The sequence below is a fragment of the Pteropus medius genome, unplaced genomic scaffold, assembly GCF_902729225.1.
Source record: "Pteropus medius unplaced genomic scaffold, Ma_sr-lr_union100, whole genome shotgun sequence".
Taxonomy (NCBI): Eukaryota; Metazoa; Chordata; class Mammalia; order Chiroptera; family Pteropodidae; genus Pteropus; species Pteropus medius.
Window position 1 is genome coordinate 18923981 of NW_024344240.1, and position 12934 is coordinate 18936914.

At 38.7% G+C, this 12934-nt stretch overlaps 1 protein-coding gene across 12 annotated transcripts in view; it reads left to right on the forward strand.

Moving 5' to 3' along the window:
- The first annotated feature begins 545 nt into the window (after positions 1-545).
- PLEKHG7 (pleckstrin homology and RhoGEF domain containing G7) overlaps positions 546-12934 on the forward strand; it is a 59094-nt gene continuing 46705 nt past the window's right edge. For 6 of the 12 annotated variants that reach the window (XM_039869026.1, XM_039869032.1, XM_039869030.1 and 3 more), the window contains exons 1-3: positions 554-742; positions 3707-4431; positions 4959-4981. In XM_039869026.1, coding sequence (XP_039724960.1) covers positions 712-742; positions 3707-4431; positions 4959-4981 — 779 coding nt within the window. In that variant the 5' untranslated portion in view covers positions 554-711. Of the gene's footprint in view, positions 743-3687; positions 4432-4958; positions 4982-11162; positions 12621-12934 lie in introns of those variants that run through there. The other 6 variants (XM_039869034.1, XM_039869035.1, XM_039869028.1 and 3 more) reach the window with 5 other exon arrangements.

Sequence of the window (12934 nt, forward strand, 5' to 3'; positions counted from 1 at the left end):
ATTAGAATTCATTTTAATTTGTTCTTATAAAGAGTCTATAGAAATATTTTTTAATAGTGCATGTATTCTTGGGAATGTATGCAACGTCTCCACCTAGACACCAAATACAGTCTCTTCAGGGTACTGCTCTAATGAGAATGCTGGTAAATACAAGTGCCTTCTATTTGCATTTTAATTATTTGAAATTAATGCTATAAGCTTGTTCCCAAGTTACAATGGTCATTTTCTTTATTATTCAATGCTTATCAAAACATCTCACTAATTAAATAGATCCACACAAGATATTTTAAGATGTGAGCAAAGTCAAAAGGAATGATTCTCACAATCTTTGAGAAAATAAACAGCATAGAAACCTAGAACTGCCTCACTGAACTATCAATGGTGATTACTGAATAACTAAAGGGGAAGTAAAAAGCCTCATTTTCATCATTTCTGTATTGGTTCAGCCATTGTTCACTAGAAACAAATCATCCTTTTTCTTAAGTGGTGTTAGATTCTGAATTTGCTTCCCTTTAGGCTTTTTTATAAATGAGTAACTAGGAAAGTCTCTAAGGAGGGCAGAGGCCAGTTCCTCATTTCCACTTGCATCAAGTTTGCCTGCACTCAGCCCAGGAGGGATCATCGTTACAGATGTGGAACCTGTTCTTCCAAGCCCTCACCTGGCAGCTGGCTTTGTGGTTCTGCTGACTCTCGTTAGAACGCACCTGGACAATGTCACCTTCAGAGGCGGATCGCCCCACAGGTATTAGAGATGACCTTCAGCTTGCTATCCGGGTTTCCCTCTTGCACTTTCCATTTGTTCAGATCCTGACACGACCAGCTTCTTTCGGTCCTGTCTTGCTGGCCTCTCCGGGTCTAAAAAAAAAATGGATGAATTATTAACCTGTATGGTTTAATTTCGAGTAAACTGAGATTGCTTCCCAACAGTGGTGTTTGCTGGGTTCTTAAAGCTTGAGAGATCAAAGACTGGTGAATTTTCTATATAATAATCATTTATTGATTTAGTCTTTTAGAAGACGGAAAAGGGAAGTTAGCCTGCATTCTCCTGGTAACTTTTGACTCTATCATAGCCTCAGGGATAATCATTTAGGGAGGGCCTCCCAGGAGACTCAGCCATTTTCTCATTTAACCCTTGCAAAGAGCCTGTGAAGAAGGTACTTGGGTGACCTGGAGGCTGACAGAGGGGGAGTGGCTTGTCCTAGGTCACAGACTAGCTGGAGATGAGGTGGGGAGAGCAAGAAAATTGTCCAAAATCTGAGCGCTCTTTTTTCTGCAAACCGACATGCTGTATTTAAAATTTCTCTGGTTCTGCGGTGAGTTGTGTCAGCAATTACAATTGCCTTGGTTCCCATATTCGAGACACTAACCAATAAATAATACTTAATGACCTGTAAGTCCCATCAGACATAATAACCTCCTCTGGCCACCATACCTTGTGTCAGGACTACTGGAAAGGAAATCTAAAGCAGTGTCCTAACCCCTCAAAGGAAAAGAAAGAAGGCACAAGGACAAGGGGAAACCCAAGGACTAAAAATTCTGATAGAACTATTATGCAAGTGCCTATGTAAACATACTGAATTCCTGTAAGGGTGCGGCTTCCTAGGACTCAGAAAATGCTATAAAAAAATAATAAATAAGAAAACTCCTTGAGTATGAACCTGTGTAAAAGTAATTGTAACTTCAGTCCTCAGCTCAGCCACCTGTTTGTTGAGAGAAGGAGGAACTGGTCCCTCCAGTTCAGAACCTGAAAAGAGAGCTAATGTATATTTTCATTAATAGTCTGAATGGGCTTTTTCATTCTTTCCCAGGGAAGCTGGTATCAGCCTTTAAAGCAGCAGCCAGAAATTATCAATCTAAAAACAAAACCAGTTTTTTAATTGATATTACCCGTTTCCCTGTCTCCCAAAATAAGAGTACCTCCTGCATTTTTGTTCTACGTGTGAAGTTCTGTAACAATTGAGTCTTCATCTCAAAATATTAAAACAAACCTAGCATTAAGAATTGCAGATAAGAGTTGAATTGACTTTAGTTGGCATCTAAGTAGTTCCTCAAATTCCTCTCCATTCTAAAATTTAGCATCTGTTAGTTTCATTTGACCTTAAACCAAATGAGAACCAGGGAGTAAAAGTAAGAGAACACAAAGTCCCCCAAATCAATGTCAGAGCATTGTCATGACTATATCTTAACACTGGGCTCCTCTTCCTTGCTGGTAAGGGTAAATCTAAGAGCCCATTCTCTCAACACAGGGTTCTGGGATTTCTATGCCAGAAACAGATTAGAAGAAACAAATTAAAGAGTGGCTGCCATAGTCAAGTACACAAACTATAATGAGAGGTCATGATAAAAATTGGGGAGTACATCATATGAAGTCATTTAGTGTGAGATAAATAATCATATGTTATAAAAATCTGTAACAAGTATTGCATTCCTCATAAAACTACATTAAATGTAGTAATAATCACTGTATTTCAGCCAGTACTGTGAGTGATAATCAACATAAGAAGGCCAGGTCATCAAAAAAAGATTTATTGGTATTCGGTATTCTCTCTTAAGTTGAGGAAGTAAATAATACACTATAGAAAACGTTCTACTAAAAGATTTTGTTGATGCAATTAAAATTCTATAGCACTAAAAATGTAAATTACTAGTTACCCTTAAAATTTGGCTCTCCGTATGTATTCGTTCTTGAAAGTTTCCAGATTGCTGAGTTTCATTTTCAAATTGTAGTCTTGCTAAAATTCTATTATTGTAAATCTCAGAATATGTGGTCAACTACTGATATTCTCCCCATTAATAAGCAATGCTGAAAACAGTCTGAAACCACCTTCCACATTGCCGATGGCAAAGGAAGATGGTAATATTATCTGTTCCATGGTCCCATACCAGGTCTATAAATTATCAAAAGATAACTCTATGCAATAGTTAACAAAATGGGTAAGGAGCGATGCTTTTCCACACATAACTACATTTCTTCATGTGGGAAACGACAAAATGATAGAATAGCAATAAGTCATTTCTATGTCACCATGAATTGAGTTGTTAAATGGTGAATCAGTTTTGCTTGAGCATGAGAAGAGCTTAACTGGGAGGTAAGTTTGCATTAGTGAATCTGAGAAACACCTCTGATCACAAGAAGTAGGGTATCTGGGTGGCATCTGAGTTTTTCTATTCAAACTTGCAAATTGTTTTTCCAAAACATGGGGATAGATAAAGTCTAGAATGTCTTTTGTGAAATACTTTACACTACTTTCTTTGCAACCATGTCTCATTCTGTAATTTAAACCTTGAGGGAAGGGGCTTTCTTTTCTTGATCGTTATATCATTATATCCCCAAGTACACCAAAGTACGTACGTACATACATACGTACATACATACAGTAAGGAATATTTAATGTATATTTAATTCTCTTTAAATGGAATCAAAAGGTGTTGAGTTATACAGCTTCCAAGAAGTCTCCTACATCATTAAAGTTTTTAAAAGATTCTTTGTTTGAACCTGGAAGGGATATCAAGTAAACAATAAATAATTTCAACATACAGACTATTTAGATGAGAAGACTGGACTCACTTATGTTAATTAATCTTTGAAGTGTAAAGGATGCCACTGTTAACTGGGCTTTATCTGTCTCCTGTGAAGAATTAGAAGATTCATGTGAAATTTTAGAAGCCTTTCTTTTCTCATCTCAGTCTCCCTCATTTGTGACAGATTCCGCACTCTGCTCTTCCTCACTAAAGATGCAACAATCTGCCTGTAATTATTCTCTGAAAAAGGACAAAGACACACCAGAGAAAGAGTGGCACTTGGGTGAGGGAACTGAGCAACCGCAGTATCGTCCAGAGAACAGCAACTCTGACAGCGTCGCCTGCAAGCATCCAGCCACAAAGCCTCTTGGCTGCATGGGGAAGACAGAGTTATCCCAGCCAGAGGTAGACTCCCAAAGTCTTGGGGCCTCTCCTCTGAGCCCCCTGAGGAGCTTGTCAAAGAGTCACTGTGAGAACCAAGGGAATCTTCTCCAATTTGACCGGCAAGCCCCAGGCCGAATTTCCACCTCTCCCACTTTGAGGAGATTAAGGGGCAGTAGCTGTGGGACATTCCACTCCCTGCCTCAGCAAGAGACCTTGGAAGGGCCCACCTGGGAAAGCTGGAAGGAGCCTGCAGGCTCCCCATGTTACCTTTTCAAGAATCTACTTGGAAGTCCAAATGCTTCTTCGCATTCTATGTTGTCCTCGGGACTCCACTCAAAATTACCTCTGGATCCCAAAAGGGCCCTCAAGGCAGCTGACTCATTCAAGCCCCAAACAGGGCCCACAGATGAGGATGTCCTTCCCATGTTTCAGCCTATCGAAGAGGAGTCCCTTCCCCAGACCTCTCTTCCAGAGAAAGGAGGCCACTCTCTGCCTGCTTCCACCATACGGCTCCCTAGGCCTCAGGTAACACAGCTCTAAGCCTCCTGCCTCTCATTCAGTGGACTGAAAAGCAAAATAGGCCTCAGGATTTTCACATGATCCCAGAAGCAAGGGGTACCTGTGATGGGAGATAACTCAAGAAGTCACAGCTGAGAGGACACATGCTCTTTAGGACATGTTGACTCTCAAGTTAAAGGGGTACAATGGTTTAGGGAAGAAGGAGAATGGAGATCTAGCTCACTTTCATCTTCTGCATCTTTAAAGGTACTTTAAGAAATGGCTCACCAAGGTCAGGCTGGACATGGTATGCCGGGCATTGTATAGTTAAGGTGGCCCTCTTGCAAATACACACTATTTGAAGACAACCTACTTTGGTTGGTTTAAAAGGAGAGAAAGAGCAAATTATTCAAATTTCTAATATCCTCTTAGCTAAAGTGTTCAAAAACATTTAAGCTAAGAAAGTTAATTGCCTCTCATTTCAAGATGTCTGCTTAGGAATTTTGGATGGATGTAAACAAAACTAAAACATACTTTTTAAAAATTTATTTCAGAGAGAAGAATTACATCGATCCAGGTATGCGTGTATTTATTTTCTCCTGTGCTATAAAATGTGTTGACTGTTTCTTTTATATCTATTTTTCTGTTCTGACATAGCAAACTTGATGGCTTAATAATCAGGGCACTTTGTTTTATAGCCCCCAAGTCACTCTTTTCATTTATAACTGAAATATTCTTAATTTCAAAATTACAGCATTTGGCTGTGGCTTTTGAGGGCAGGTTATGATAGCCACGGGTGGTCATGGTTTTCATTTTGAATTGTCAATGAATTGACCCTGTGGTTTAATTAATATCCACTTAGTAATAGCTTTTGACAGGTAGAGAAAATGGGAAGGACAGGAACATTCAAGAGCTTTTCAAAGAGAAATTTAGAGGATGAGAATTCAAGGAACAACATGTGCTGTGAAATCTAGGACAACTTTTAAAACGCCTATTATGACAGACTGTACCTTTGGACTGTCTGTCATATGCATCACCTCAGAAACCAGCTCTGAACTTTCAGCATAGTCCTCAGGTCGTGGCAATAGATTTGCCATCCCTCCCAGGGATGAAGATCTTCTCTGGCTGCAAGGAAAAGATCCAGGCCCAATTTCATCCACCCAATTTGTGGGACTGGCAGAAAAGGCCTCATTTTATTTGGAAAGTTATGGAGGAATCCTCAGGGAATTAGCCATTGTTTTATTACTGGACCTCAATCCTCAAGCAAGAATTTAAGTTCATAATAGGAAAGATGCAATCTTAGTTGATTTTAACCCTAGTTGACCTAAATGTATGAACAAAGGTAGAAGATATTTATAAAGCCACAGTTAGCTATTGCTATGTAACAAACCATCCCAAACCACAATAGCTTAAAATAACAGCCAGTTATTGTTTCTTATAAATCTATGTGTCTGCTGAGAGTCAGTTGATCTAGGCTGCACTGAGCTGGGTAGTTCCATTCTACATGTTCTTTATCCTTTTCAAAGGTCTACCCTGGCATGACCGTTTTTCTTAAGGTAAAGGGAGAGGACAAGCAGAGACATGCAAGTCTTCTTGGAGACTGAGCTCTGTATCTTGCCTAATTCTATTGGCCAAGCAAGTCATATGGCTGAACTTTGGGGCAGAAAATTATGTGTCACTAACAGTGGAAGAGCACTGAAATGTTATGTGACAAATAGTATGGATACAAGTGTTGGTGAAGAATGGGATCATTAATATAAATCTTCTGCAGTTGCAAACTAGAATAAAGTTCTAAAATGATACCTAATTGAGATGTGTCAGAGAACGTGAAAAAGAGAGTATTCTGAGAGAAAGATGATGATGTTGATTAGACTCACTCATTCATAGCCTAGTAAAATGTTTAGGGATTTTGTTCCTTATCCAAAGAGCAATATGAAACCATCGAAAGGATTGATATGATCAGATACATATAGGGTAGACATGAGACTTAGATGAGAGTGGATTCCAGCAGAACAATTAGAATGTTTAGGTATGAGACACTGATAGGTTAGGCTCTGATAAGGCAGTGGAGTTAGAAAGAAGTATCTCAGTTCAAGGGTTATTTAGGAGCTGCAATCACCTAGACTTTGTGACTAGTTGACCATAAGAAGTGAGAGGAAAGAAGTTGTCAAGAATGACCCCAAAGCTTCTGGCTTGTACCACTGGGTGGCAGATGGTTTTATTTGCTGATCTAGGTAATATTGAGGGGAGGGAAGGGGAGAATAAGGGTGAGTAAGGTATAGGTCTTGACTTCCAGTTTGGACATGTTGAGTTTAAGGACCTATGGAACATCTGAGTGGAGATTTTGAGGAGATTCTTGATTAGAGAATGCATCATGGAAGGAGATACGTATCTGAGGATCTTTAAACAAGGAATGTTTCCCAGAGACGGTGACTTCTGTGTCCAGCCTTGATTATAAGATGGAGTTAGCAGATGTAAAGGCTAAATGATGGGACAGATCAAGCCATTTGCAAAAGATCACATGTAGGTAGTTTTTATTGACATGTAGAATCTTGTAAGACAGTAACAGTAGTCTTGATAAATGCAAAGGAACAACTTAGTCAAAGGGCTTGAGGCCTTAAAAAGCTCTGTGGAGTTCAGTATGTCACAGTCACAAATCACAACAGGGGATTAGAGGAGAGGTAATTTAGACATCTGATATCTAGTAATGAGCCTGAATTATGTAATATTGTTTCTCTAGGACTTAGTACAATACTTGGCATGTAGAAGGCAAGGTTTGCTGAATGAATAAATGGAAGACTAAGTAGCTATAACCTATAAATTAATATGTTAAACATTTATATATTACTACTAATAATTTAAAAAGTATTATTTTCACCAGTCCTAGACCATTTAATCTATGATTTGTAATCAAAAAATTTACCTTAAGCATGAATCTTTGGTAAACAGCTAGCCATCCATAGCACAAAGATCTCCTGTCTGTCTTTTTCTCCTTCTCCCTCGTCTTTGTCACGTCTCTTCAGTCTTTTCCACGGCAGCTATTTGTTCAAAGGTTACTTCTTTCTCTACTTACCAGGTTTAGTCATACAATGTCAGAAAAAGAGCTCCACCTGAGGCCCTGCTGTCCATCCAGGAGGAGCTGGAAGCTCTACCTCAAAACCTTTAACTTAGTTAACTTAGGACTTTAACATGCCTATTAAATGGGATAAGCCAGAAGCTAGCAGACTATGGTCTATGGCTTGAATTCAGTCCACTATTTGTTTTTGTAAACTTAGTTGAATTGGTACATAGCCACACCCATTCATTTAAATACTGTCCATGGCTGCTTTCATGGCTGTGCAACAGCATAGTTGGGTAGTCACTACAGAGACTATATGGCCTAAAAAGCTTAAAATATTTACTGCCTGGCTCTTTATAGAAAAAGTTTTCCAACCCCTGGTATATTCAGTTAAGAAATGCTTGCCTCTATGATTGTTAATCACAACAAACTTTATGCCTTGTAGAATAGATATGAAACCCTTTTTTTCAGAAATACTGATTCTTCTTGTATTATAGTGTTTTAACAACATGGCCTGACAATTGGACAAACTCATGTAAATAAGAAAGGCTCAATCTATTCAGTTCTAAAATCAGCTCACTTTCAAGACTTTATTCCAGGTTTTTCTTTGTGAACTTCTTTTCTTGCTCTATAATATTTCAGTGAACTCACACTCACTCCAAACCTTCTTCTCCTATCACCAAAATATACCTCCTGGAAAAGAATTTTTACAATTTATTCCTACTAAGGTGTGAAGGACTCTGAGCTAAAGGATATCTACATTCAACTTTCCAAGCAGGCCAGTGTATTCCTCCCTTTTGGGTTTTCCTACACCTTGTAAATTCCTCCATCACAGCATCTGAACCACTGTACTGCATTTCTTTTATATTCATCTGCTTCCAGAATTAAGACCTTCCTGAAGGCAGAGACCACTTATTTATCTCTAAACCTCTAGCACCTAGTACCAAGCCAGAATCTATCTCCAAAAATATTTATTGAAGAAAAATATGGAGGAAAGAAGGAAAACAGTCAGGCTGGCAGACTGCTTGATTTACAGTGGTAATTATCTCTCCCAGACGTATTTACATTTTGACAGAGAACATGACTTGAAACCAAACAATGAAACTGTGTTGGTGGAATTTTAAACATCAGAAAGCAAGTGGGGAAGATTTTGGGGTAAGGAGACCTTCCTGGTACTCCTAAAAATTTATATTCAGAGTAAGTTGTCAGTCTCCCCTAATATTCTGACCAGCCCTAAAGCTAAGAAGGGAAATGTACATACTATATCTGTAAGAGCAAAGACTAACATAAACTTCCAGTGTTCAAAAGGAAATTAAAAAAAAGAAACTAAATATATCCAATTTAGCAACATAGGCAACAGTGGCATGAAAACCAAATGACAAAGTATTTAAAAGTCTATCTCAAGGAAGAAACCAGATGAAAACATTGAATTCCAGTAAAACATCCCCCAAAGCCATCTGGAGTTACACTTAGTGGGGCAGCATAATGTAGCATTAAGACTCATTGGGATCAAACCCTGTGTTTGAATCCTGTCTCTGCTTCTCTCTGGCAGCATGACTGTAAGCAAGTTCTTTAACAACTTGAAATCTTGAAGTCTTCATCCATGAAGTATAGATACAAATTGTACCCATCTAATTAGGCTTTTGATATGATTAAAGAACATAACTAAAATATTAGCTGTTATTATTCTTTAAAGAAACCATTCATTCATTTATTCATTTATTTTTTTCATTAAGCATTTCCAGTATGCAAGTCATTGATTCATTCTTTATAAAATATTCTGGCTGCAGATGTGTTACAGGAAACTCATCTGATGTGTCTGAACATTAGATTCAATACAGTGTTATATCCTCCACAGACTTTTATTTAAAACCTGTTATCTACCTAGCACTGCCTGTAAACTCTGGGAAATATCAGAGAGAAGACTTTGTCCTAGCACTCATGGAGCTTTAAAGCCTGTTAGAAAGGTGTTAGAGACTAATAGATGGCATATTGTTGTTTTGTTTATTTGTTTTTTGTTTTTTATTTCTGCATTCTGTGGCATCATATTTTATTGCATTACATTTTCCCCCAGTTGTATTAAGATATAACTGACATATAACATTCTATAAGTTCAAGGTACACAACATAATGATTCGATATATTACAAAATGATCACCACGAGTTTAGTTAACATCCATCACCTCACATAGCTACAACTTTCTTTTTCCTAGTGATCAGATACATGGATGACATATTGCTAATTAGTCGAAAGAGGCAACTGCAGCCTGAGGGAGGCAGGGAAGCCTTCCTGATCTGGCCTGGAGAGTAGAGTGTGGACTGGCAGCTTTCTTTCACATCAGAAACTATGTGTTATTCTTCCACTGGCATCAGCTCCTCTAGAACAGAGATCCCCAGTCCCTGGGCCACAGACTGGTACCAGTTCATGGCCTACTACATAACAGGTGGTGAGTGGCAGGAGAGCCGGCAAAGCTTCATCTGTATTTGCAGCCACTCCCCAGTGCTAGCATCACTGCCTCAGCTCCACCTCAGATCATCAGGCATAAGATTCTCATAGGAGCACAAGTCCCCGATGCCATAAAGGTTGGGGATTGCTGCTCTATAATGCAAGCTCCATGAAAGTAGGGGTTGTGCTTATTTTTTTCATTGCTATATCCTTAGTGCTTAGAACACTGCCTGCATGTATTATGTGTTCAATAAATGTTTAAAGAAGAAAAAAAGAAGTCAATTGTTTAGTTTGGTTAGGACAAGCCTTGTAGGAAAATTGTATGATCTCTTTTGGTTTTGTCTATATTTTCCTCCATCTACTTATTTGTCTCCTTCCAGCTCCTTTCATCCTCCTCATCTTCTTATGTGTTTTATGTATATCTCTTAAACAACCCTTGAGTTCATGGGTATTTACACAAGTATTGCTTAATCCTACTGGGCAACATTCTGACTCTTGTCCAAAAGAAATAGTAGCCTAGAAAGACGGTGAGAGTTCCAAGCAGTTACCAGCAACTACCCTGGTACTCTGAACACGTTTGTTTGCTAACTTTTTGATTGAGCTCAAGTAGTCACAGCACGGGGTGTTTTCCACACTGACGAGACTCCAAAGACTGTATTTGTTCTGTGTTCAAACTGATGTGTCTTCCTATCTAATAAGTACTCATCCAATAAAGTTTTTGATGTGATATGATAACCAGAAAACAATATGCGAAAGAGAGTCTTTCATTCGGTCACTCTATATCCATGAAGTGACCACTATATGTCTGGCCCTGGGCAGTGAGCTAAGCTCTGTAAACTTTCTGTCTTCTCAGTTGGATTTCTAGCAAATGGAACATTTTGGTAGAAAATTGAACTGGAAACTATAGTTGAAGATGCAAAAGAAAGTTTCCAACAATCTTCTGAATCTAATAATGAAAAAATATATTCCAGATTTAACCATGAGAGCTACAGTTTCTTAATTGGCAGTTGAGTTGTCATTTCTCTGTTGATTATTTTAGAAAGAGATTTTTTAAAAAAATTGTTACTGATTCTTACTGTGTTCTTCCTGTGTAATCAAACCATGGTTATAAGCAAGCATTCCAAATTGCACTATATTTCTTACATATGGCAAAACAGTATGATTCTTAAAGTAGAACACCTAACTTTTCTAGTCACGCAATTGCTGGAATGCCACCAGCTGAAAAGGTACATTTACCATTAATTTTACTTTCAGACAAGGACTATAGAGTCTGAAGAATGAGACCTGATAAGCCTGCCTGAATTAAAAAGAAAATGAAAAGAAAAGAAAGAAAAAATACATTGGACAACATTCATATCAGGGGAAAGAATAAGATTGTGCCTTATCCAAATTATAATACCTTTAATAAGATTTTCAGTCACCACATAATTGCTACCTCAACTCACTAGCCACTGGTGGGAGAAAGTGAGAACTTTATTCCTAAATCCTTGATTCGTAGATTGTAAGGAATAGAAAGGGTCTCATAGTTGTTTTCTACATAAGAAAACTGAGGCCCAAGAAAGTGACATGCTAAGGTCACACATAATGAAGCTCAGGGATCATAAATGGAGTGCTCTTGCCACTCAATTGCATTGCCCCTGTATTAATTTCCTGTGGCTACTGTAATAAATTACTACTAAATGGGTGGCTTAAAACAGAAGTTTATGCTCTCATTGTTTTAGAAGCCAGAAGTCCTAACTCAAGATATTAGCAGAGCTACACTGCCTCTGAAGGTTCTAGGGGAGGATCTTTCCTTGCTTCTTCATCCAGGTGTTTCTTGGTTGTGGTTGCATCACTTTCATCTCTACCTCTATCTTCACATGGCTTTCTCTTTTCTCTGTCTTTTCTCTAGGTGTCTCATAAGTATACATGTCATTGGATTGAGGGCCCACCCAGATAATCCAGAATAATCTCATCTTGAGATCTTTCATTTAATTACATCTGCAAAACCCTTCTTACCAATAAGATCACATTCACAGTTCCAGGATGTGGATATATCTTTAGGGGGCCTCTATTCAACCCACTATAGCCCCTCTTTGACCTAAAGTAGTAACCATCATTATATTGATTTTTAAAAACACTTGGTGCTTTAAAATGTTTTGTGGTATCTTTTTCTCCTCCTCTTATTTACAAGTGTTTTGGAGTCAGACTTGTGTATTCCTTAGGTGAATTCCTTAACTATCTTTTTAAGCCTCAGTTTCCTCCACTCTAAAATAAGGACTGTAATTTCTATTTTATAGGATGCTTGTGAAAATCATTACAATGCATGTAAAAAGCACTTAACAGGATGTCTATTAAAAGTGGGTGCTCAGTAAGTTCCAGCTGATTTTAAATTAGAAAAACATTCAACAAGACCAAACTATTCACAGTATATGCATTTGAGGTCCACCAGGAAACACATTTCCACCAACCAGAAACTTTTCTGTCACTGACATGGGGGAGCAGGCTCATTGTTGAGTGTTGACACATGGGTGTGCAGCTTGCTCAGCAGTGGGAGAGAATTCTCTGGATTCTCTAAATTGTTGCCATCCCAGCCCACATCATGGACCTTCAGATCTTCAGCAGAAGACAGAAAAAGGAGCCGTTCTGGTACCAGAAGGGAGACAACATTATTCCAGCCACCATGGGACTAGTCCCTTCGGATCTGACCAGCCTGGGGCAACGCAACTCAGGGTTAGTGGCTGCGTTGGGGGTTTCTGAGTGGGGGAGTTAGGGGGCGGTGGCCGGTAAGTGAGAGGGCTATGAGGTTTGAGTCAGGCACCCAGTTGTACAGCCTCCTGGGTCTAAAATTTTCTCCTGAAGCAAAGAATCAGAATAGCCAAACATCAACCCCATCCCACCCCACCCCAAAAAAGAAAGCAGTTCTCAAGGATGTTTGTTAAGTTGTGCATTCCCAAACAAAAGACAGTATGAAGTTATAACGTACTTTCGCAGTGACAGTGGGTTGCCGGCCACACCCCAAATATTTTGCATTTATTATTAGTTCA